This window comes from Carex rostrata, chromosome 15, assembly GCF_964058835.1.
Source record: "Carex rostrata chromosome 15, lpCarRost1.2, whole genome shotgun sequence".
NCBI lineage: Eukaryota > Viridiplantae > Streptophyta > Magnoliopsida > Poales > Cyperaceae > Carex > Carex rostrata.
This window is the reverse complement of record NC_135932.1, coordinates 5,182,534-5,209,672: the sequence shown is the minus strand read 5'-3', so window position 1 is coordinate 5,209,672 and position 27,139 is coordinate 5,182,534. Positions and strand designations below refer to the sequence as shown.

The 27,139-nt window shown below is 34.9% G+C and overlaps 1 protein-coding gene across 2 annotated transcripts; it reads left to right on the top strand.

The window, feature by feature from the left end:
- The first annotated feature begins 347 nt into the window (after nt 1-347).
- LOC144566749 (sirohydrochlorin ferrochelatase, chloroplastic-like) lies at nt 348-2,827 on the top strand. 2 transcript variants are annotated; one of them, XM_078316768.1, is made up of 6 exons: nt 348-552; nt 687-922; nt 1,171-1,232; nt 1,312-1,422; nt 1,962-2,054; nt 2,448-2,827. In XM_078316768.1, the coding sequence occupies exons 1-6, from the start codon at nt 353-355 to the stop codon at nt 2,550-2,552; spliced, it is 807 nt and encodes a 268-aa protein (XP_078172894.1). In that variant the 5' UTR covers nt 348-352; the 3' UTR covers nt 2,553-2,827. The 2 variants fall into 2 exon arrangements, with proteins under 2 accessions (XP_078172894.1, XP_078172895.1); XM_078316769.1 differs by lacking the exon at nt 2,448-2,827 and having other exon boundaries at nt 1,898-2,037.
- Nucleotides 2,828-27,139: the final 24,312 nt, after the last annotated feature.

Below are 27,139 nucleotides of genomic sequence, written 5' to 3'. Positions count from 1 at the left end.
TAAAATTTGAGAATATAATAAATATTAAAAATAAAATAAAGAAAAACAACACAGATCTAATTAATTTCCGAGAAAATAAGAAATCTGAAAAAAATAAAGAAAAATCGAGAAATATAATAGGACAACTTAGAAGGAAAACTTTTTTTTTCTTCTTCTTGTAATTCATAATTTTTAGATCAGGTGATTTTCTAGTTTGTGTACTCCGAAATGCTGAATTTACTTGTGTAATTATATCAGAGACTAACAACTTTTTTTAAGAATTTTTATTATTATTATTATTAGTATTTTTTACTTGATAAAAATTCGAATTTTCAAAAGGAAAAAAGAGTCACTGGTCTCTCAGCCGAGACTGATGCAGCAAACAGGCGTAACTGTAGCCGACCCGACCCGACCCGACGCGCATAATAAATCCGGATCGGGTTTAGTTGAGGCAAAATACCAGCCTGACCCGTTGGGTCTCTTAGTTAGAAATCCCCTCTTTCGCCATTGCCAAGAGGTAAGTGGTAACATGCACTGCTCCTCGGCTTCTTCCTCTCCTATCTTCACATCAAGGTATTAACAATTAGGCTATGCTGCAAAAAATTTTGAATGCCGACAATGTTGGGGAACAATTGTAAGAATATTTGTAGTGCTATTTTATTTATCTTTAGCCTTTTGGTTTCCTTTTTTCTTCTGAAATTAACTAGGGATTATTCGAAGGGTCGTCTTTATTTGGTTTCCCCCAAATTTGTGAAGTTAGGAAGATTTGCTGGGAAGGAACGTCTTGTTTTGCCAATGAACTGTACCTCTTCTTCTTCTTCTTCTTCAAACCACGGAATAGAATATTCTAGTGAAATGTTACAACAACAAATTGAGGGGGATAAAGATGCTGTGATGATTGTTGATCATGGTTCCCGTCGTGAAGAGTCTAATCTTATGCTCAGTAAGTTTTATTTATTTATTCATATATTTAATTTTCTAATTAAGTTTCAAATTTCTTCATTCTGGTTTGTGGTTTGGCAGAGAGAGAAAAAATGTTGTAGTTCAGCTACAATTGTGGACCTAATGGCATCCAATTTTCTCCAAGACAAGAACAGTTTATTATCATTTCGTTGGTTATTGTAGTTTGACCTCATCAATGCTGTGGCTAGAGTGATATTACTGGTCTTACTTTTCTTTTATTTATGTCAGATGAGTTTGTTAAGATGTTCAGGGCAAGAATGAGTTACCAGATAGTGGAGCCCGCTCACATGGTAATTTATCAACTTGACAAATACTCTAATTTTAATTATTGACTTAATAATTTTCATGCTTGATTTCTGTTCAAAATAGGAATTGGCTGAGCCAACAATTAAGGATGCTTTTGCAAAATGTGTGCAACATGGTGCGACCAGAGTTATTGTGAGTCCATTCTTTCTCTTCCCAGGACGTCACTGGCATAAGGTATGGAATGTACAGTAATTTCAGTGGTTGCTCACTTGCAAGGTTAGACCAACCACCAGGTACAAGAGGTGGCAATGGGTTTGACCCAAGTTGGTTCATGTTTGATTGGGTTGGGTTAGTATAATTTTAGTTTAAAAAAAGAAAAACAGTTGGTTTGTACTGTAGCTGAATTCCGAAGGATCAATAAGCACTGAGTAGGGTTAACAGATCAAGTTGGCTTAAACCTGGTCCAGTTGGTCACACATGGGTTACATAAAATGCTTGATTTGGAAATTGAAATCCCTCAAAACATAGAATGTTTGAATAGATTCTGATATCTAATCAATTCAAGCTATGACCTGACTTGACCTGCCTGTGGGTAAAAAAAAATAAAACACTTTGTCTTATACCAGTCAGGTAGTTAACCTGATCATTTTCAAAATTCGAATCTGAAAGCCAATTTAGTCTGACAATTTTCTCTTCCTTTCTTTTGGAGTTGGTAGTTGCGGAAAGTTGGTATATTTATAACTTTTAATGGAGTTCACAGTGGTTATTTATAGGATATACCTACTTTAGTGGCTGAAGCGTGCAAGGAGCATAGAGGAGTATCTTATGTGATAACTGCTCCTCTTGGCTTACATGAACTTTTGGTGGTATGGTTCTGAATCTAATCTGTTTTCGTTATCTGATTTGTGACTGGTTGCATTTTCTAACTTTAATGGGGCATTGGAGGTGGTTTTTTTTTCTCATTTTTAAATTTAGTTAAGTTTTTGTAATATTTAAGTGATTTATGACAGCATTACACCTTATTTTTTTTTTAAGGTGTAAAGTGTGATGTTGAATTCAGTTTCTTTTTTCTATTTCTTCAAACCGACAAATGATGACAACTAATCCTGATTTCTACCACATGAAAACAAATGTAACAAAAGGAACTCCGTTTTTAGGAATTTATTTTAAGATATTTTAACTTCTACAATTGTAAACCAAAGGACCCAAAGTTCTTAAGCTGTCAGTTCAAGTTTTTATTTTGCATTTTGTGCATGTAGGATGTGATGAGTGATCGCATTAAGCATTGTGTGAGCCATGTTGCTGGTGTTGCTGATGAATGTGATGTCTGTGCTGGCACAGGGAGATGCCGCCTATACCCATAAAAGAGCTTTAAGAAATGTAAAAAAAAAAATACAAAATGAAGACAACAGTGAGGTAAGTCTTAAGCTTTAAGCTCAGGATGTTTGCTTTGAATGTGACACGAGATTCATATGGTATATAGATTTAATTCAGGCAATAATTGTCGTAGCGGTAATGTTTCCATAGGTTTATGGCTTTATGGTGGCTTTCTTTTCTTCAGAATTACAAGAGAAGAAAAATGGAATTTTCTTCATAATGATCTTCTATTTGAATAACTTTTTTCAGATTTTTTTTGTAATTCCGAATTTTTGGTGAACTGGTATGATTGAGGGTCTAGTGTATATATATTTTTGGATTCTATGACAACATGTATGAACGAAAATCTTTTTTTTTTTTTTTAAAGTGCACAACAGTACAACACCAATACTTTGAAGGGATCTATTCAGTGGAGCTCTGCAATTATTGCATAGGTTTTCTGGGATCAATTGAGTGGCTACGAAATTTTTTTTTCAAATACAACAACGCAAGTATGCAACAAGCCCATCCCAAAGACAAACATTTAAATTCAACAATTCAGCTGACTAATTGGCCACCAAACTACCACAGTAATGTCATATTAGTTAATAGAAACGATATGAGATTCGATCCTATGGTTACATGAATGTAACTGCTAGAGTTTCGGGTCTTAATTCCTTCTTTATAAAATTCTAGAAAGGAGCAAATCCAGGTGGTCTTTGGCCTCAGACCTTAAGGCTACTCTATGGCATATAACTGACCCGGAGCAAATAGGGGCGCTGCAATGGAGCTCGCCATTCCTGCAGGTATTACATGACCTGCTTCCATTCTACAGGGCTTCAATGCAAACTGATGATATAGATGGGCTCAAAAGTGGCACTGGACAACACAGGGACTGTTCACCACCTCATCGGCTTACACAGTCATGCATGACAGGGGAGTCAGGTGTAGGAACCATAAAAAACTTTGGAAGATTAAGGCGCCGATTAAAGTCAGAGCCTTTCTTTGGGTCACCATTCAGAACAAAATCCTGAATCAGCAGGTATTAATAACAAGTGGCTGCAATATTACACAAGGGTGTGTTCTATGCGAAGAAGCTGCAACTGAGACAAGGGATCACATTTTTTGGTCATCCCTTGTGCAGAGTATTTTTGGAAGGAACTAGAAACAGCGTGTGGAGTTGTCAACCCCATAGCAGCTAACACAGAGACCATAACCCAATTGTGGTACAGCAGCGAACATCTTGGGATACTATATGGACGTTGTGGTGAGAGAGGAACAAAAGGAGATTTGTGGGGGAGGAGGCCAAGCAGGGGCAATTGGTGCATAAAACGTATGTTACAGTATGGCTTTGGACTTCTGTTCTGTGAGGAGCATTGTCAGAATGTCAGAGGCGATTAGTGCGCTGGTTACTGTTATTCTGTGCCTGGTAAAGTGTAGCTTGTACAAATTTTCTCTTTTTAATGAAAATTTGTTGGCGAGCACTTTGCTTGCTGACCATTAAAAAAAAGAATTCTAGATGTATTATATATGAATATCACAAAATTAAGTATTGCGAAAGGGTTTTATGAAATAAATGGAAAATATTTAAACATTCTTTTGCCGTCCGTTTTGGTTACAACGTGAAATTTTTTTAATTTGTCCAAAGACCATCAAGAGCAATGCAGCCACATCAGAAGATGTTGATTTTTGTGGTTCTTTATTGCAATCTAGTTTATATAACTTAAACAATTGTTAACATATTTACGAAAGAAGTAACACTACGAAATCTCCATACTATTAAATTATGACATATAGTTCTCACAATTTTTTTAGAATTAATAATTATAATTATATTTTAGTCCCACATTGCTGTGCTATCTTATGGAAGTCCCCAGAGCTTGTATAAATTGTGGTACGATACAGGTAGAGTAGAAGCATTTTCATATATATTCATACTCACTAAGAATTATCTTACTCATACCCTACCCTTATCCATTAAGATTTGATCTTATTCTACCATATCTTTACCCATTAAAATTATTGGGTAACGAAACGGTAGTGGGTGAATAGCGAATAATACGATTATAATAATTACTTTTATTATACTTTACAAATAGAGCATCAAAACTCATTTATTTCGCACATATACAATGATATTACTAATAAAAAATAAAAATAAAAATAATTGTGCAATCAATTTCAACTAAATTATATTTTTTATAAAACAAGAAATTTCAAGAACAAAAATATATCATTCAAAAAATTTAATTATTTAATTAAAGAACAAAACATAAAAATAATATGTTTAATATTTTTCTTACAACAAAAATAATACACTAAATAATAAAAGTACTCACTAATTATTGCTCAAATATTATCATATTATTATATTTTATATAATTTCCCTATAGGGTAACGGATACGAAATAGCCTTTATCCGTATCCTTATTCATTTATCTAACGAAAAAAAATCTTTACCCATACCCAATAAGCTAACGAAAAAAAAAATTTATCCATACCTGTCTTATCAAATGCGGTACGGGTCGGGTAAATGGCTAAAAAGGTATCATTGACACCCTACTTGCATTCTATCAAATTGTTAATTAAACAGAAACGCCGGAATGAGGATTATGGGTTATCAATGTACCTGGACTTCACCCAGACCCGATCCGACAACACATTTTGGGCTAAAAAATTGGACCCACCGGGTTGTATTTGATCACAAATGAGTTGGATCAAGCCCTTGAACTAAATATCAGACCACAAATTATTTTAGTTCAATTTTCTGGTTCAGTCTGGGCTCCAGGTTGCAATTTGTAAGTGTATCAATTAATAAATTAATTAATCCTTATACATGTAACTAGATTATTTGGTTGAAGAAAAGGATGCAATGCTTTTTAGCTGACCCCTGTAGCATAGATAAAGGGGTGATCTAACTATGATATTTGAAATAATGAAAGGCTCTCTGTGTATCTATAAAAGATAATCTGGTTAAGAGCTTTGATGGTGTCTCTTGCTAATCCATCTAAATAAAACATCTCAATGAGGCTATTAAATTAACCTAAACTTTTGGGTGAAACTTAATTGTAAAATGATGCACATGCATGATGTGTATCATAAATTGAAGAAGTCAGCCAGGAGACAAATTAAAAATAATCACATAGTACCATATAAACATAATTAGTTAAGCACATATAAATAGCTAAAGTTATATATAGCCTAACAACTCAAGTTATGGGACTTGACGCCAAAGCTAAAATTTAGCTATTCCCTTCATTTATTAAAGAAAAGTTCCAATAAAGCATTAATTGCCCTAAATTTATAAATTATAAGTTTTGTCAATGTGATCATAACCAAGTGACAAGTACTTGGAATCAGTGTAGTAACATGCGATTCTATGCGGTCCATATGCGACCGCGTATACATTTTCAGTTGAATTCTGCATAAAAATTCATTATGCGGTTCTGTTAATCCAAACCCTTTATCTGAGTTCAGATCCAAAAATTTGAAATCTATTATTTGAGTCCGGATGTCCAGGTAATTGATCTAGCATCCTCTTCTTTTATAGGAGTTTCAGTGCTTTGAATTGTTTGTTTTATGATTATGAGACTATATTTGCTCCGCTCCAATGTATTTATTATATAGCGGTTAATAAGGGGAGAGCCAAGCGCTACAAATTCACCTTCACATGTGCAACTCATTTATGTAAACTTTGTTCTTGTGAAATGTAATTTGCCTACGGGCTATTGGCCCAAAAGAAAAAGGTCCTAACAAACATCAATTTGATTTGCTTGACCTAATTGTTTTGTTTTCTATAGAGCAAATACTGTATGATCAGATGGCCTAATATTTAATATTTGATATAGATAATCCAAGTTGGAATGACTAACCTTAAACAACGAAACAAAACATTAATTCTAGTACAGGACTGGTACATTGGCACATAAGATTCTGGCATAGGACCACTTTATGGGTGCTTCTTTTCTTTTCATTGTTACCTTATTATTTTCTGACTTATCATTTGGGTCTCTAACTAAATCATTGCCTCAGTTCATTAAATCTTTGACGCATGGCCACCATAATTAATAAAGAAATAAATGCAAATATTAAATTCTTATCAAGTGAATTGTAGTATCAATAACTATTGGTCATTCTTAATCGATCAGTACAATCATACAGCAGAGACTGTAAGTAAAACCTCCTATATATACCAGTGTAACCAATCAATTCAGAAACAAGAATAAAAAGTATAACAAACCAAAAACTTTATCCACGTAGAATTAAAAGAGCTCTCATTTATTAGACAATAATTTTCACAACACTACAAGAGATGCCGTAGTAAACTAAACAATAAAAAAAAAGGGACAAAAAAGAAAAACAATCAAAACTCCGCAAAAATTTGAACCATAGCTAGCCAACTTTTTTTCTTGTTTTGGTAGAAATTAATACCCTAACTATTATTCATTATTCATACAATAAGGGCATGAAGATGCAACTCAATCAAAGCCTAGGTCCTCTATACTAAGCCCCCCAAAAGCAAGGACTTGTATATATAATATACCCTGGCTATGGAAACCAAACCAAAATTGAGCCTCCTTTCTCCTCCTTTGTCAGTGTCCAGGACCCTTCCCGCTTGGCCCCGACGCGAGTCGTGCTGCCCAACACATCATAGTTGATCTGGCTCTATCATAAACTGTACTATACTCCAAAAATGTATTTGATTGCTCGGTTCTCAAATCTCGCTCATATGGCGTATTTCTAGCGGCATCAACTCGGGCTGTGTAGGTGGTGCAGAAGAGAAGAACCAATAGCAAGAGAATTTTCGGGTTCTTCGTCTCAGAGTTCATCCTGAGGGAAGTATGGAAATGCAAAATGCATGTAGGTCAGGAAAGAGATAATTTAAGTCTTGAACTTGGTATTATATATTACAATGTAGGGGAGGAGCAATTTATTAATCTATACAGAAGTAATATGTGGAACTATGTGTAGCCGCTAGCTATTTTGTTGACTCTAGCAGAGACACCTTGGCTTTTGTTGCATGGAAATTCGGAAGTTGTAGTTAATATATAGAGAGCAACTTGTCATAAAATAAGATTAATGTAAAAGTGCACCTCATAAGCATTCATCTTATGTTTATTTAAATGTATTCAATTTTTTTTTAACAGATCATATATGTTATACTTGAAATACTTAGGTAAATAATTCTAAAACAATACTAATTATTTAATTATATATATAATTAAAAAAATATGACCGTATATTTTGAAAATATAAACGAGTTACTTTTAACAAACATATTATTTTTATAACTATTTAGATCGTTCCTTTCAACATTTTGTAATTCTTATCAAAACATATATTTGCAATTCAAGTTTGGTGATATAAAAGTCATATGGGTGGTTGTCATTGTACATCTATGTCAACATATATACCACGTCTTGAAAATTATAAATATATAAGTGTTAAACAGAACAATATATAAGTGTTAATTGAAAGTATATAGTTCAATAGAAAATCAGTATTTGATCTAATGATAAAGATAATGTTATATGTGTGGAAGATCGTAGGTTTAAAACCCGAAAGGAGAAATCTTTAGTGAATATTAATTAAATGGTTGGATGGCTCGACTTTCAAACTTTATTCAAAATTCATTTCACAAAAATAAAAGTAGCTAAATATTTACAAAAGTTACATATTTGTTAGACGAAACTAATTTAATGTTAAAACATTCATTCAATATTTTATGGTTATGTATTAAAAATATCTAAGGTATTATTAAAGAGAAAATGTTTACATATAAAATGTATCTGTTAAAATAAACAAAACATATTTACTGAACGTGAACTTCAATACATTTCTCATAAAGTAAGTACTAGCTAGGGATTGGGAACTGAATTGAAAGTTAAGTAACCCTATTTTTATTTTATAGGACCAGGAGTTGTGATATCCTAGGTACTACCATTTGAAATATGAATACCGATGAAATATATGGAAAATTTTAAGAAGTATCTTTCTTTCTCAAAATATAGAATAAAATATCCTCCTTTTAAAATTCTTAACAAAATGTCTATGTGAACCTCACTTGTTCATTCTCTTCTCCTTTCTCTCACTCTTTAATTCCTACTTACTCTCATTTATTATTTACTTAAGTAAAATATACAATTGTAATTTCATTCCCGTTTTGAGTAGTTTTTTACTTTTTGTGTATAAATGATGTATAATAAAAATAGAATAATTATTTCAATCCCCACACTCCAGTACCCGCATTGTACTCCCATCTCTTAAACATATTTTAACTTCTCATAAACTAACTTAACTAACTAATTTAATTAAATTTATTCACAACAGTGTGATCTTTCAAGTTTAATTAAATTCATGAGTATAAATACTTAAAAGATAATAAATTAATACTTGCAAATTAAGATATTAATACTTACATATCTAACTTGATATAACTATATAGAGGGACCACTCAAACTACATGGGAGAAGAATCATACACATTTTTAGAGGTGTTTTTTTTTCAATAGCTTCCACATTTCTCACGTTCTATGAGGAATTTTGCGAATCTAAAACCATGAACGTATTCTACGCAATTTTATCTTTCAAATGAGATCCATAATGACGTACTTTCGGATTCATCGTCACACAAGTATTTATACCTCATTGTGCAAGTATTTATACCTCATCGTGCAAGTATTTATACCTATACTTGTAAGTATTTTATCCCTAATCGTGGACCCCGCATCTCCGCATCACATTTCCCTAATCGTCCATGCGTCAACCTTTCTCTAACAAAAATTGTTGACCACATAGGTATAAATACTTCGGTGCATAGGTATAAATACTTGTAATACTTTGTAGGGTTTTCGGATACCACTTTTGGGGTTTTGCGGTAACCAAAACCCTTTTAGGCTTAAGCTGCGGAAAGAACGTAAAACAAAAATTTTTACTTCTAACTCAAGCCGTGAATTAAAAGGGATATGCCGGAAAGACCAAAGCAGAGTTCCTTCTGAAGTCTTTCATTGCAAGGACCCTTTTAATTCTTTTTACAGATCTACTCCATGATTGATTTCTAAAACTTTAATCTACTTACAAATTAAATAGATTAATATAACATATTTATACCTTGTTTCCAAATCACAGTTGGAATGCAGACCGAGCGAGTAGAGCCTCACCAGGGAAGGAGTCGACTCGGAGTATCACACGTGTGATACCTCTATCGGTAATCCACCAGGACTAACCGGAGAGCGGTTTATTTCTTCTGCCAGAAATACCGTAAACCGCGAAATTATGCAAAAACACTATTCACGGGAATAAGACGAAAACCCGTAATCACGAATTTTCGGTTGCTCAGTTTCATCAATATGCAAAACTAACATACCGCGAAATTCGGTAAAACACTATTCATCAATCCCGTAAATATTCTCCACAACAACCCGCAAGATTATACGTCAACTACGTATAACTTTCTTTTCTCAACCGAAACACTATTTGGGAGAGAAACCGGGAAAGAGAGAAAATACCGATTCGTTTCTGCACGAAAAGATACATGTGAATGTGCATATGTATATATGTGAATATATCTTTCTCTCTCTACCCCTCCACCCCTATTTATAGTGTTTAGAGTTGGTTGCAAAAGACCAAAATGCCCTCCAAGTTCGGCCTATTTACAAGACATGCCATTGACACCTCATCCTTTTATATGTGAAATGACCAAAATACCCCTTCCACACCCTTCCACATCCTTCTCCATGCTTCTACACATGCAAGGTGGCATAGGTGTGAAATGACCATTTTGCCCTTGTGGATAGGATTGATGACATGTCATCTGGATAGGATCAATGACGTGTCATGCGGATAAGCTCGAATCTGAAAAGACCCGAATGCCCTCGGCCCGAACACAAATAATATTCGTATAATTATTCTGAACAATTATATATATATTTTTCTTTCGGTTATTTGTTTCGGTATCGATGACATGTCATCTGGATAGGATCGATGACGTGTCATGCGGATAAGGTCGAATCTGAAAAGATCCGAATGCCCTCGGCCCGAACACAAATAATATTCGTATAATTATTCTGAATAATTATATATATTTTTCTTGCGGTTGTTGTTTCGATAATTTATACAATGTGTCCTACACATTTATAAATTAACCGGTTAACTTTTATACAACGTGTCATACACGTTTATAAATTAACCAATGTTTTTGCTTGTTATTTTTACATAACATTTATAATTTAATTATAACACGTATAATTAATTATAACCATCTTATCATTGATCATAACCAATTTATAATCAATCAAAATAAGATTATCCGATTAACTCCTATATGGTGTGACCCAATAGGATCTGTGTTATGTTGGTAAATAGAGTTAAAACTGTTTTAACTTCTATAATCATGGGTGGCGTCTGGCAACACATCATGACCATCCAATTACACAGATGATGCTGTACTGTACAATATCATGATCCAGTAAACAATTTACTTGTGTCTGTTCTTCTGTCTCATAGCTATCAGATCAGTTTCAAGGTAGATGTGTGTCATCCTTGCTAACTGAATCTTTTCTTGATCTTGAGCAGATTATCAAATATAATTACTCTTGTAATTATACCGCGCGCTGATAATCTTACTCTATCAAGGGGCCCAGTGATGCTATAACTCGTATAGAGATACGAGGGACAAGTAGTATTCTTGGCAGACTATCACTTCCTCAGCTAAGCTATATATATCGAAATGCTACCGTTATGACTGCTTTTTACGGACAGTGTTAGATAACACTCACACATATATATTTCTTAGTGGGAACGATAAATACCTCATACTTTAGAACGTGACACTGAATGAAAAACATTAATGACACGAACACAATTCTATTTAATGTCTCATTCGGGGTCTGTCAAATACCATGTTCCTAGAACATGTATCTATGTGATTAAAATGACATCTCGTGTCAAATGGTTTGTAAAACTTAACCATCTTTTAATCCACATACTAACCTTATAGCGGTAATTAGTGTTCCTGCTAATTACCTTGGTTAGTGACCTTTTAAGATTAAGAGTATATATCATCTATATTATGGAGTTTCACAATTTCAGTCATGAACTCGAAATGATCCATAAATTCAATAATACTCAAGGCAACAAAATGATATTAATCATCCAATTCATGAACAAAGCTTTATGATAAATTATCGTATTATTGACTTCTAGATTATTACAAACTAACAATCTCCCACTTAAGCTAGGAGTCAATCATCATAGACCCTACTTATATACAAAACTCTATATTCTCTAAGATCTCATAGATCCTGAGAAAATTTCACAGCCAATCTTCTATGTGTTCCAAACTCATATAAGCATTAAGCATCTAGTGCTTGGCTTGAGGAAGAGATTTTGTTAGTGGATCAGCTGTGTTGCTGACTGTGTCAACTCTACTTATCTTTACATCACCTTTATATTAATTATATCTTTTATAATTAATTATAGACATCTTATGATGTTTACGATCTTTCGTATTAGGTGATAACGTTGTAGACGAGAAACATATCCTTAGTTCTTCTCAAGAACTGAAGGACATTTTTTTACTGCATTCCAGTGCTTTATGCCTGGATTAGCCTGATATCTACTCGTCACACTCAAAGCGTACGAGACATCATGGCGAGTGCACAACATGGCGCATATGATAGAGCCAATAGCCGAAGCGTATGGTACTCTACTCATAGTGCTTTGCTCATCAGTTGTCGAAGGACACTGAGTCTTGCTAAGCAGTGCACCATGATTCATTGGCAAGAATTCTCTTTTAGAATCCTGCATGCTGAACCGATTCAGCACTTGGTCAATGTACGTGCTTTGACTTAATCCTATAAGTCTCTTTGATCTACCTCAGTAGATCTTTATGCCTAGTATATAGACATCCTCGCCCAAGTCCTTCATCGAGAAAACTTTTCTTTAATGAAGACTTGGCTAATTGCAATAGAGGAATATCGTTTCCTATATTAAGAGTATGTTATCTACATATAAATTAAGAAAGGCGATGACACTCCCACTAGTTTTTCTGTACACATAAGATTCTTCTTCGCATCTGACGAAGTCAAGCTTTTGACTTCTTCGCCAAATCGAAGATTCCAACTCCGTGATGCATGCTTCAATCCATAAATGGATTCAAGAAGCTTGCATACCTTCCCAACATTCTCTGGATCTTCAAAACCCGTAGGCTGTGTCATGTACACATCCTCTTCTTAAATTTCCATTTAAGAATGCGGTTTTGATATCCATTTGCCATATTTCATCATCATGAAATGCGGCAATTGCTAGGAGTATCCGAATTGACTTAAACATAGCCACGGGAGAAAAAGTTTCATCAATTCCCAGAATTTGTTTGAAACCTTTTCGCTACTAGCCGTGCTTTGTAAATAGTCATATTGTCATCCATGTCTGTTTTCCTTTGAAAACCCACTTGTTAGCTAAGGGCTTCACCCCATCAAGTGGTACAACTAGGTTCCAAACCGTGTTGTCATACATGGATTGTATTTCGGATCTCATGGCCTCCAGCCATTTATCAGAGTTAGGCCTATCCATTGCTTCCGCATAGGTCAGAGGATCTTCAGTGTCAAAAACTGAGACCTCGTGCAGTCCCAAGTACCTCTCGGGTGCATGGACTGTTCTCATTGACCTACGTAGCACTTGTTCTTCAGGTTGTCGAACTTGATCCACAACTGTCTGCGGATCCAGTTCTACTTCAACTTGCGTTGAAGCACTTGAGCTCGAGACTAGAACCTTATCCACAGCTACTTGTGGATTTGGTTCTTCCAGATGCTCATCAGCTGAAGTATCAAGTGGTGGGTATATCTGATCTAGTTCAGATATATTATTATGTGATGTATCTTGAATTTCTTCAAGTATTACATTACTCCCACTACTTCCTTTTGCAAGAAACTCGTTCTCCAAAAGTATACCATGACGAGCAACAACTAATTTGTTCTCGGACTGGTAATAGAAGTAATATCCTTTCGTTTCCTCAGGATATTCTACGAAAAAGCACTTGTCAGATTTGGGACCAAGTTTGTCAGACGTCAGGCATTTGACAAATACTTCGCAACCCCATTTTTAAGATAAGACATATTTGGGATTTCCCAAACCATAACTCATATGGAGTCTTTTCAACTGACTTGGATGGAACCATATTTATCATTAGTGCGGCAGTATTTAGTGCGTGTCCCCAAAATGATTTTGGAAGGGTGGCGTTACTCATCATGGAACGAATCATGTCCAACATGGTTTGTTTCATTTTCTTGGCAACACTGTAACATTGCAGTGTTCCTAGAGGTGTGAGTTATGAGACTATCTCACATTCCTTTAAGTACGTTTTGAAAACCATAACTTAAGTATTCGCCTCCACGGTCCTACCGCAATGCCTTAATACTTTTGTTCAGTTGATTTTCTACTTTAGTCTTAAATTCCTTGAACTCGTCAAAGGATTTAGACTTATGTCTCATGTAAGTCAATACTTTCATGAAACGTTTTGAGTCTTTTGTTATTGATGTTAAACACGTGGTTTTCCATTTCTAGCTTATAAAGATCATTTAACAAGTAAGATGATCCATAATATGTCTCATTTTTATAAATAGAACATCTATTGTCCTTTATAACAAATGAGAAACCATTCATCTCTAAACACGAGATTGATATGATATTTCTAGAAATGGTAGGAACAAAATAAACATTTTCTAGTTCCAGAATAAACCCGCTAGGCAAGTACAATTTTATCCTACCGACTGTAGCGGCCGCAACTTGTGCTCCGTTACCAACTCGGAGTTGTACTTCCTTATTGCGTAACTTCCTCTTAGTGCGTGCATATTCGTGCAAATATGAGCACATGATCCAGTAGCCAGTACCCAATCATTAACAGAGGTCGCAACATTAATTTCAATAACATAAATACTTGAGACTGAGACTTTTGAGACATTCTCAAAATTCATATCTCCAAGATACTCCGGCAGTTTCTCTTTCAGTGACCTTTGCTATTGCTAAAATAGCAGTCAGAGTTAGCAGAAACATTTATCTTGGGAGAGTTCGTTCCTGGAACCAACTTCCCTTTGCCTTTGTACTTAATCGCCATTTTTCCCTTTTGCTTTCTTGATCTTCCTCCCACCTTCTTGGATCATGAGGACATGAGAACTATTCTCAATGTCTTTATCAGTGATCCCCAGCATCCCTTGGAGCTCCTGCAAGCTCTTATCCAACTCTTGCTTATGGGAGTTCACAATGAACTCCGAATAGCTGGGAGGAAATGAGTTCAGGATAACTTCTGTGGCCAACTCGTGGCTCCACGGACAGTTAAGCTTCTCCAGTTTCTCATCATCGCTTGTCATACGAAGCGTGTGAGTACTGACAGAGCTGCTCTCTACTATCTCAGCAGGGACCGGTGTATTTAGGATATTTTCCTTTTTCTTACGCATGTCTACCTTTTTCGAGTAAGGAGCGTAAAGAGAAAGACGTTTCTTTAGCCATATTTCTACAACGTTTAAAGTAAAGATTTTAGCTTTGTTCATGTAATGTTTTATTCAATGAATAAAACTCCCACTGCAAATTTGTTCTATTCCCGTTTGCAGTAGGACCAAGATCCATGTTTTCACCAATAACCAAGGCAGTGTATGCATATCATGGCTATCAGTTATCTTAGGTAAGCAAACATGCTAATCACAACTCTTTGTGATTCTTAGTTTCGTTAAAACATCACGTGTATTTAACGAAGACTTTGCCCCGAGCCTAAAACTCTTTTAGAAATCATCGGTAAGTAACCTCACTCTATTTTGTTTTGTTATGTCTCACATAACCCTCGACCACCAAAGGTAAAAGGCGATGCCTACTGAGTAGGTTTCAATCATACAACCAATGAACAACGATGTGAGGAGGATAGAGTGGGAAGGGCATACTACTTAATATTTAATGGGTTGGTGTTTATGCTTAACAGTGCCAGCAATCTTCAAAGGGGTATGTCAGAAAGAACAACTAATGTGATTATATTCGTATCTTTATAGCGACCTCTTTCATATGCTTCATTAAGCAGTCGTGGAAAGGAAGTCTTGAATACGAAATGTGATCTCCATTTCCTTTCTTATCTTATGTTAGAAAGAACGATTAATGTGGTTCTATTCGTATCTTTATAGCGACCTCTTTCATATGCTTCACTAAGCAGTCGTGGAAAGGAAGTCTAAAATATCGAATATGATCCCCATTACTTTCTTCTCTCAGCATATGTAAGAATGACTAAATGTGATTCTATTCGTATCTTTATAACGACCTCTTTCATATGCTTCATTAAGCAGTCGTGGAAAGGAAGTCTTGAATACGAAATGTGATCTCCATTAGTTTATGTTCTTATTAGTACCTCTTTGATACGCTTAGCTTTGTTAAGCAGTCAGTTCTTGTAACTGACTTTGGACACGTGAAAGTCGTCTGCCAGAAAGACAACGGTGAGTTCCTTCACAAATCTTTCTTTGACATCACATTCTTTCACTGTTCCTTTGAAAGGAATAAATCTAATTTATTCAATTCATATCAAAGCAGTAAATCTAATTTACTTATATACGGGAGCAAGTCAGGTATATTTCTTTCAGTTTTAAAGCAGTAAATCTAATTTACTCTAAGCTGTAAATCTAATTTACTTATATACGGGACCAAGTCGGGTATATAATCTATCAGTTACCAATTCTTTATTTTGCAGCTATGCTCAGTTCTTATTTATACCATTTAAAGCACATAAACAATTTATATGTTTTAAAATCAGATATTCTTTTCGGTCCATAAAGCAATTTGGTAACGTGACAAAGTTCCTTTTGGGCCAGCCATTAGGACACGTGAAAGGGGCTCCCAGGAAAGATCGGGGTCACAAGGACCGCTAAGACTCAATCTTTCCTAGACAGAACCATCTCTTTCTTGTGTGGAAATGACAGCTCTTACTCAGCTACTTTATTGCTTCATCACATTCTTCGATGAACTTTACTTATCCGAAGGTTTTCGAAAAGGCAAAAAACTTACACTAAATTTTGCCATTTCAAAAGCATAGAGTAATTTGGTAACGTGACAAAGTCCCCTTTGGGCCAGCTATCAGGACGCGTAAACGAGGGTTAGACGAAAAGTCGAGACTTTTCTTGTCATTAACCTTGTCGTTTACGGGTGGAGATTAGCAGTTCTTACTTGGGTACTTTATTGCTTCATCACATTCTTAGATATACTCAAACGCAGTTGAAAGTTTTGCAAACGAAAACATAAAGAAAGCATAAAATCCTATTTTATCTTTCTCGGTCGGAAAACCGATCCAAGAAATGTAAAAGTTTACATTTCATAAGAAAGCATAAAGAAAGCTTAAATCTAATTTAACTTTCTTAGTCGGTAGAACCGATCCAAGAAAATCTCATTTCTAATCGGTTTTGGACTTAAGCTGCAAATGTAAGAATTAAAATGATATGCGGTATATGCACCTAATTTGCATAAGTTATAACTTTTAGAAAATCAATCAGCGGGAGAGCCTTGTGCTCTGATACCACTGTAGGGTTTTCGGATACCACTTTTGGGGTTTTGCGGTAACCAAAACCCTTTTAGGCTTAAGCTGCGGAAAGAACGTAAAACAAAAATTTTTACTTCTAACTCAAGCCGTGAATTAAAAGGGATATGCCGGAAAGACCAAAGCAGAGTTCCTTCTGAAGTCTTTCATTGCAAGGACCCTTTTAATTCTTTTTACAGATCTACTCCATGATTGATTTCTAAAACTTTAATCTACTTACAAATTAAATAGATTAATATAACATATTTATACCTTGTTTCCAAATCACAGTTGGAATGCAGACCGAGCGAGTAGAGCCTCACCAGGGAAGGAGTCGACTCGGAGTATCACACGTGTGATACCTCTATCGGTAATCCACCAGGACTAACCGGAGAGCGGTTTATTTCTTCTGCCAGAAATACCGTAAACCGCGAAATTATGCAAAAACACTATTCACGGGAATAAGACGAAAACCCGTAATCACGAATTTTCGGTTGCTCAGTTTCATCAATATGCAAAACTAACATACCGCGAAATTCGGTAAAACACTATTCATCAATCCCGTAAATATTCTCCACAACAACCCGCAAGATTATACGTCAACTACGTATAACTTTCTTTTCTCAACCGAAACACTATTTGGGAGAGAAACCGGGAAAGAGAGAAAATACCGATTCGTTTCTGCACGAAAAGATACATGTGAATGTGCATATGTATATATGTGAATATATCTTTCTCTCTCTACCCCTCCACCCCTATTTATAGTGTTTAGAGTTGGTTGCAAAAGACCAAAATGCCCTCCAAGTTCGGCCTATTTACAAGACATGCCATTGACACCTCATCCTTTTATATGTGAAATGACCAAAATACCCCTTCCACACCCTTCCACATCCTTCTCCATGCTTCTACACATGCAAGGTGGCATAGGTGTGAAATGACCATTTTGCCCTTGTGGATAGGATTGATGACATGTCATCTGGATAGGATCAATGACGTGTCATGCGGATAAGCTCGAATCTGAAAAGACCCGAATGCCCTCGGCCCGAACACAAATAATATTCGTATAATTATTCTGAACAATTATATATATATTTTTCTTTCGGTTATTTGTTTCGGTATCGATGACATGTCATCTGGATAGGATCGATGACGTGTCATGCGGATAAGGTCGAATCTGAAAAGATCCGAATGCCCTCGGCCCGAACACAAATAATATTCGTATAATTATTCTGAATAATTATATATATTTTTCTTGCGGTTGTTGTTTCGATAATTTATACAATGTGTCCTACACATTTATAAATTAACCGGTTAACTTTTATACAACGTGTCATACACGTTTATAAATTAACCAATGTTTTTGCTTGTTATTTTTACATAACATTTATAATTTAATTATAACACGTATAATTAATTATAACCATCTTATCATTGATCATAACCAATTTATAATCAATCAAAATAAGATTATCCGATTAACTCCTATATGGTGTGACCCAATAGGATCTGTGTTATGTTGGTAAATAGAGTTAAAACTGTTTTAACTTCTATAATCATGGGTGGCGTCTGGCAACACATCATGACCATCCAATTACACAGATGATGCTGTACTGTACAATATCATGATCCAGTAAACAATTTACTTGTGTCTGTTCTTCTGTCTCATAGCTATCAGATCAGTTTCAAGGTAGATGTGTGTCATCCTTGCTAACTGAATCTTTTCTTGATCTTGAGCAGATTATCAAATATAATTACTCTTGTAATTATACCGCGCGCTGATAATCTTACTCTATCAAGGGGCCCAGTGATGCTATAACTCGTATAGAGATACGAGGGACAAGTAGTATTCTTGGCAGACTATCACTTCCTCAGCTAAGCTATATATATCGAAATGCTACCGTTATGACTGCTTTTTACGGACAGTGTTAGATAACACTCACACATATATATTTCTTAGTGGGAACGATAAATACCTCATACTTTAGAACGTGACACTGAATGAAAAACATTAATGACACGAACACAATTCTATTTAATGTCTCATTCGGGGTCTGTCAAATACCATGTTCCTAGAACATGTATCTATGTGATTAAAATGACATCTCGTGTCAAATGGTTTGTAAAACTTAACCATCTTTTAATCCACATACTAACCTTATAGCGGTAATTAGTGTTCCTGCTAATTACCTTGGTTAGTGACCTTTTAAGATTAAGAGTATATATCATCTATATTATGGAGTTTCACAATTTCAGTCATGAACTCGAAATGATCCATAAATTCAATAATACTCAAGGCAACAAAATGATATTAATCATCCAATTCATGAACAAAGCTTTATGATAAATTATCGTATTATTGACTTCTAGATTATTACAAACTAACATACTTGATATTAATACTTTTAAATCACTACTAGAATTTTCGCTTTTTTCAAGGGTAGCATCTGTATTTTCAAGGGTAGGAAGGGCCCTTGGAAATAAAATCGGGTTTGCTGACACATCTAACCATTTTCAAGGGTAGTCCCTTGAAAATAGTAGCGCATGGAAATCCCTGATGCCAACCCTTGAAAATGTTTGCTATCCACCCTTGGAAATACTTTTGCATGACCCATGACCCACTAAACAGAACGAATATTATATTTTATTGAGAGCCCATATTATTTTCAAGGGACTACCCTTGAAAATGTTTTGGTAAGTTTGTTTATATTATTTTATAGTGAGGCTCATGGAAATGCTAGAGCACAATACCCTTGAAAATACTTTGTTGATTCAGTTTATATTATTTTATGCTGAGGCCCATGAAAATGCTGGAGCACACCCTTGGAAATGTTTTATTGATTCAGTTTATATTATTTTATAGTTAGACATAATATTTCCATGAGGCTACCGTTGAAAAAATTTAGCTCCTGAAGACAGAAACGTTTTTGTTTATTTGAGATGCCCCTTTGAATAATGAAAACAAAAAAATGACAACAATAAGACTAGTACAATAAATACCCACAATTTCAATTAATAATGCTAAATTATATAAAAATATTACTAAATAACAGAATAATAATATCATATTTTGTTTTCCATGAGAGCATCGTTGGAAAAATTTAGTTCCTGGAGACAGAAAAGTTTCTGTTTATTTGAGATGCCCCTTTGATTGTTTATCCAAATTAAATTACAATAGCAAGCATTATTTAATTGAGTTGTATAGAAGGAAACATTTGATTGAAAACATAAATGTTAATTAGGTCTTTGTTAGTGCAAACATATATAATTTAGATACAATTTTTTTTGACAAACATGATATCTCCCTTTGACAAATGACAACATGTACCTGTTACAAACAAAAAATAAGAGAACAAGGTTAGAAAAGGCTTCGATGAAAATGAAGCACACCGGATTAATAAAGTGTAAAGTAATGTGAAATGAAAAATATAAAACATATGTGTGTTGATTTACCAATTAGTAGTCTTCATCGGGATCATCGGAGTTTAGGTCAACTTCATCATCTTGCTCCATGCCATCATCGTGCTCTATGTCGTCATTTTGCTCCATGTCATCATCATTCTCATCCTCATCTATGTTGTTTTCGTCCCTCGCCAAACTCGGCGGTTCATTTGATGTTGCCGACGGAAGGGTCGTCGTATCTATCACTAGCTCCAACTCGTTTTCTCGAATGATCATACCATCCCAATCAATGTCTTCCCCAATTGTTGGTTCAATTGGATTATCCGGTCTTTCCTCCTGGTAAAATTCAATGTTTGTATCATCTCCTTCGGAACGAAACCTTGACTTGGGGCTTGTTTTCATTGCCACCCACCATTGGCGTCTTTCGGCCTTTTGCGATGGATAAGGTAGGTAGTATACTTGTGTTGCTTGAGCCGCTAACACAAACGGCTCGTAATTTGTAAGACGAGAAGTATGCTTAACCTCAACAATACCATGTTTGCGGTCCACCTTGACACCGTTTATTATGTCAAACCAATCACACCTAAAGAGAATTACCGTGTGGGCATCATATTGTAGCTCAATGACATCTTGGAGAATTCCATAGTAATCGATTTGTGTGTTGTTTGCATCCCACTCTCCTTTAATGCAAACCCCGCTACTTTTAGTTGACATGGTTTGCCCATACTTTTGTGTGTGAAATCGATACCCGTTGACTTCACAACCTTCATAGAAGTAAGCTTCTTTGCTCGGCTTCATTCCCGCCATTCGTATGTAGTAATCGCCTTCCTCACGAGAATTTATTACCTTTTTACGTAACCAAGTTGCAAAGCCCTCTTGACGAATTTTTGGGAGATCTACCGAGCTTGTGGCTACTTTTCACGATTTTAGGGTCAATGATCACTATTAAGGCAGTGCATATGTGTTTTTGCAGAAAAAATTCAGGTACAAGGAAGGGGAAGACCCCGATCATTGTAGAGATGTTTTGGAGGCCATAGCAACCAAAAGGGTTACCGAGGAGCTTCACACGGCGAGGGTTACATGGACATTAAGATATGGTACAAACATACAATTATGGAAGGCCACGGTTCCGCATTGGTGCCTTGACCACCCCAACTGGCATGGTTTGTGTGATTTGTTTTTCACAGAAGATTGGAAACAAATTAGTACACAAAACCAGGAAAACCGCAAGCAACGTAATATCACGGCACACCACGGTGGGTCAGCAAGCGCACACCAGCACCATCAAATGCTGGTAAACTCTACAAACTATTATGTAATTTTGGTACTGTTCAGCTGCTGATTTTTTAAAATGGATTGGATTATGTAGAAATTAAAGGTTTGGGTTTCTTTTTGATATGTTTTAATATGTGTAGTGCTGAAAAAATATTTAGTTAACTCTTATGCAATTAGCGAATATTTTCTAGTATAATCAGAAATAAGGTCATTTAATAAATTGCACAGGAAATCAGATTACTCTGATGTTCATAAGATCAAATTGGGTTGTTTATATTTAGATCTGATTGCATACCAACCTGAGTTGGATAATTTTGGTACTGTTCAGCTGCTGATTTTTTAAAATGGATTGGATTATGTAGAAATTAAAGGTTTGGGTTTCTTTTTGATATGTTTTAATATGTGTAGTGCTGAAAATAGATTTAGTTAACTCTTATTATATCTAATATATGTGATTCCTTCTATTGGTCTTGTAATAAGATTTGTTAAATCTTGCATGTACTGTATATATTGGATTTGTTCATGTTTGACTATAGAACCATGAAAAAAAAATGCCATTAGATATTTCAACATATATTATGAGTCTGTGACTGTTGTTGTGTGAACTTGAAAGACTTGCTAACATTCTAATATATTATGGGAAACCAACTTATTATGTGAGTTTTTTTTAACTAGTATCACACTGGGCTGGTACTTGAACATGGGTGAGTTACCCAAAATATACCCACTGTGCTACGAGTTAACAAAAATTCACATAATAAGTTATTTTGCTTTTCTGTGCCTTTTAAGTTATTTTGTTTTTTTGTGAGTTCGATTTTGGATAACTGTTGTGACCTTTACTATTGCTTGTTTATTATTTTTTCATGTGGAGACAAAATTGCACAAAGGAAAAGAACCGTCAAAAGTACAACTTTATGCCCATCTTCATTGTTCTAAAGTGAATGGCAAATCACCGATTGTGGCCCAAATCGAAGCTGCCATGAAGGCTGCGGAGGCCAACACCGAATTTACTGATGGTAACGGGCCAATGGAGTCAATTACCGATGAGAGTTGCACGGAGATTCCTGCTTTGGATGTCAATTCCTTACATTTTACCAACACAGATTCACAGGCAGTTTATGTAAGTTGCATTACATACATTGCAATGCATTCAATTTTTTTATTTGAAAGACTGGGTAGTAGCTACCAACTGTAAAAAAGATATATCTACTTACAACTCTACCTATTACATACATACAATTTATTGAAAAATTCAAACCACTAAGTGCCACAGCACCTCCACTGGTACTGACAAGCTTCAACACTTTATGTTGTTTTTTAAGCCTTGCAAACTTTAGCCTCTGTCATTTTCAGTATAAGTACAACATGTACAGTATTTATAGCACAGGGCTGATTGAGTAATGATTTAATTTTTTTTCCCCCTCTTATTTCAAATTTGGAACAACTCATAGCAAAAGGTGAGGGACATGATGGCTGATCAGGCCAATTCTGACATGGACGAGAACACCATGTTTCTCTCAGCTGTTGGTGGATCAAAACATGGTAGGGTCCAAGGATTTGGAAGCATGCTTCAAAACAAGGTGCAACCAGCAACCACCCGAGCCAAACAGCACCACACATCTTCTATTTCTGGTGTGCTAAATGGGGAGCAGTCAATGTTCTCTCGCGCAGAAGTAGGATTGCTCTTAGCTCAGAGTGAACGTCGTCAAAATGAGGCGGAGGCTGAGAAGGAAAGAAAAATGGCAACTTATGACTGGTACTTCAGCCAATTATTCTCAATGTGTGGTGTACCAAAACCTACTTTGCAGGTATGTAAACTACATTTGATTAGTGCATTATGGGTCATAAATTAGGGCTAAAATTGAATATTTCATAATACACTACATAAACCTCTAAGTCTATATAAGATTTGAATCAGATACACAACTTATAGTTCCATAATTCTACTTCAAAATAAAATCAAATACACATAAACCTTGTTGTGGATGTATACTAACATTAAACCTTTCGAATTGTGAAACTTAGGCTCAAGCTAACAGTTCTGGAAATGAGCTAGGTGTACTTGGCAATTTGCCTCCTATTCAGGTACCACTATTAACCTATGGACTCATTTTTGTATTTATGCAACTATCATATGCATTATTTACAACTCATGTATTAGTGTTGCAAGCTGTGTAAGGTTTATTTGCTACTGTTGTGGATGTATACTAACATTAAACCTTTCGAATTGTGAAACATAGGCTCAAGTTAACAGTTCTGGAATTGAGCAAGGTGTCATTGGGAATTTGCCTACTACTCGGGTACCACCATTAACCTATGAACTCATTTGGTATTTCTGCAATTATCATATGGCGTATTCTGACACTGTTGTGGTTTTCTAGTAAAGCATTGGTAATAAAGGTACAATAACATTATGCATTGTGCATTGTTAAACTTAGGCTCAACCGAACATTTCTGGAACTGAGCAAGGTGTAACTAGGAGTTTGCCTACTTTTCAGGTACAATTAATGATCCCAATGCTTAAATTGCAAAATTAATTATTTTGAGGGTGTACATGCAAAATCCCTCATAAATATAACATGCTGTCTCTATATATGTGGTAATTGGTAATACATAGGGTCTTTCTTTTCCAATGCAACCAAATCAGAGAGACTCGTTTCAAGCACTATTGAATCAAGCTCCACTTGGAAATGGAGAAATTGCAAGGGGTGACGAATGGTGGGCCAATTTACCTTCAAACTGAACCATGCCTTATAGTGTGTCAGAAGGTTTAGATTTTTGTGAATTTACAAGTTAGCATATCAGCAAGTGAATGGGTCTTGCGTAACTTATTATGTGAATTTTTGTTAACTCATGGTATAGTGGGTATATTTTGGGTAGCGTATTATGTGAATTTTTGTGAATATTTTGGTCATAGTGTGTATATTTTGTTTATATTAGCAATGTTCAAGCACACAATACTGTGTTGTAAAGGGTTTTCCACCTTATTTTGATACAATGTGTTGATTATGCTATGTTAATGATTATGCTTATTAAATGCTTTGCAATCTCTTTTCTCAATGTGTTTTCTATCGATTTGTAAGATGTGTTCTCAGTTTGAATGGGAATTGGGTATTGTAAAGGAATACTGGGTTGGTACCGGGAGGATTGTCTAATGAAAGCGTTCTGGTACCAAAAATAGGAGTCTAGTAATTCCAAGGGTATATCCTGGAAAAAATGCACGGACCCATTCAAATAAAAGCGCCAATTTCTGACCAGGTGGGGCCCACATTTGCTGGTCATGGATATGCTGGGGTGGGTCCCCCGTAAACTACCCTTGAAAATACTGTAGTGGGTCCCAGGGGTGTCACCCTTGGAAATGTTCAAGTGGGACCCATGTTCCCTCCCCTTGAAAATAATCTGGTGGGCTCCACAATGCTCCCCTTGAAAATAATCTGGTGGGCTCCACAATGCTCCCCTTGAAAATAATCTGGTGGGCCCCACGATGCTCCCCTTGAAAATAATGTAGACAGTGGCCAAGTTTGAAAGTATTTCCAACGGCCCTTTTTTCAAGGGTAGTCTCTTGAAAAAAGTTACAAAAGAGTATTTCCAACGGTCCTCTTGGAAATACTGACTTTTTGCAAGGAGGGTATTATCAACGGTAGTATTTTCAAGGGTAGCGCTTGAAAATAGCGATTTTTGGGCTTTTTTCAAGGATAATCCGTTGAAAATAGCCATTTTCGGGAGCATGAAAAAAGAGTGAATTCTAGTAGTGAATGTCAGCAGTGTCATATGTGAAAAATACTAGGTATAAATACTTAAATGATGAGGTATAAATAGTTGTGTGATGACGAGTTCGAAAGTATGTCATCATGGATCTCATTTGAAAGATAAAATTGCGTAGAAGACGTTCGTGGTTTTATATTCGCAAAATTCCTTATAGATCATGAGAAATGTGGATGAGATTGAACAAATAAAATTAGGGGGATAATGGGAGGATGAGAGTGCGGGTACTCATATCACGTCCCATAAAAATAAGTGTGAAGTTTTATTTGTTAAAATCAAAAACATAAACTATAATATTAACATAAATGTAGAATATTTTCAACATATAAGTCTTTAAAAATTTATTATATTATAAGACATGGTATTAACTTATTTCATAAAAATAAATATCTAACATATAAATGGTTTTAACATACACATTTATATAATTTATTCGGTATAAATTAAATTTCATATTCTTAGTTTTCACAACTATAAGAATTTTATCACATCATATGTTAAGAACAATTTAGTGAGGTACTTATAATTCAATAAAAAAATATACTAATTATGTATTTGATATAATCTTAAGAAATTAAGGAATAAATAATCAATGCAAGAAATATTGAGTTCGAATACTATAGCAATGAGTGGTGTAAATGATTTGGGAAACCTTTTTTTACAGATTAATTACCAAATTCAGCAAAGTTTAATTTTTCATTTTTCATTATAATGTATTCACGGGCGAGTTGTATTATTTGTATTGTAAATGATTCAAAGCTGCTGGCATTATTTTTTGCATTGGTCATTTATTTTTTAATTTCTTGAGAATGTATCATATACGAAATTAGTAATTATATTGAAACATAAGTATCTGATCACTAAATTGTTCTTACCATATGATATGGTAAAATTCTTATAATCGTGAAAACCAGGAATAATGTGAAGATTTTAGTACGACTTCTCATAGAAAAAACTTTATTTTTATCATTAGACCAAAACTATGATTCTCTATTATGACCAATATTTCCAATTAATTAATTTGTTTTTGTGTTTTTCTAAATATTATAAACTATTGTCAGTTTTTGTTAATAACCTCAGCAATAATTTAGGAGCAACAATCAAGAATAATTTTCCGAAATTTTATTAACAGCCTCAAAAATAAATAAATTAAAAAAATAACCTAGTTTTCAACAAAAAAAAATTTATGGTTGTTTTCAACAAAATTTCAGAAGTAACGTTGGATAATCCAGTGGTAATTCAAAACAAAATCGTTGGATTATCCACCGGTTTTGGATTCTTTTGTTTACAACTCCTTTTATTTTGTTTTTATTATTTAGATGTTTAAATTGTTTGAATATGTTATGTGAAATTTTATTTGCTAATTGTTTAATAGAAATAATACGTACATACAAGATTGAAGATTCAATTGCTGATGATTGAGTAGAGATAAGGAGAATTGAATTTGAAACATACCAAACAACTAAGCATAAATTTTAATTGTCACTAAAAATTAAAATTGAAACAACATAAAAAAATAAAATACATCAAAGTTGGTGTCTATTTGAAGAAGATTATCTTGCTAATGATGATCTTCTTGCCACTCCTTTTGAGGAAGATGTTTCTGATTCGGCTTCTC

Bases quoted from the DNA above. Each gene is read 5' to 3' on its own strand.
- LOC144566749 (XM_078316768.1), top strand. From the start codon at position 353: ATGCAGCAAACAGGCGTAACTGTAGCCGACCCGACCCGACCCGACGCG. The intron at 553-686 runs GTATTAACAATT...GAAATTAACTAG, and splicing joins TCTCCTATCTTCACATCAAG to GGATTATTCGAAGGGTCGTC. The intron at 1,233-1,311 runs GTAATTTATCAA...TGTTCAAAATAG, and splicing joins TAGTGGAGCCCGCTCACATG to GAATTGGCTGAGCCAACAAT.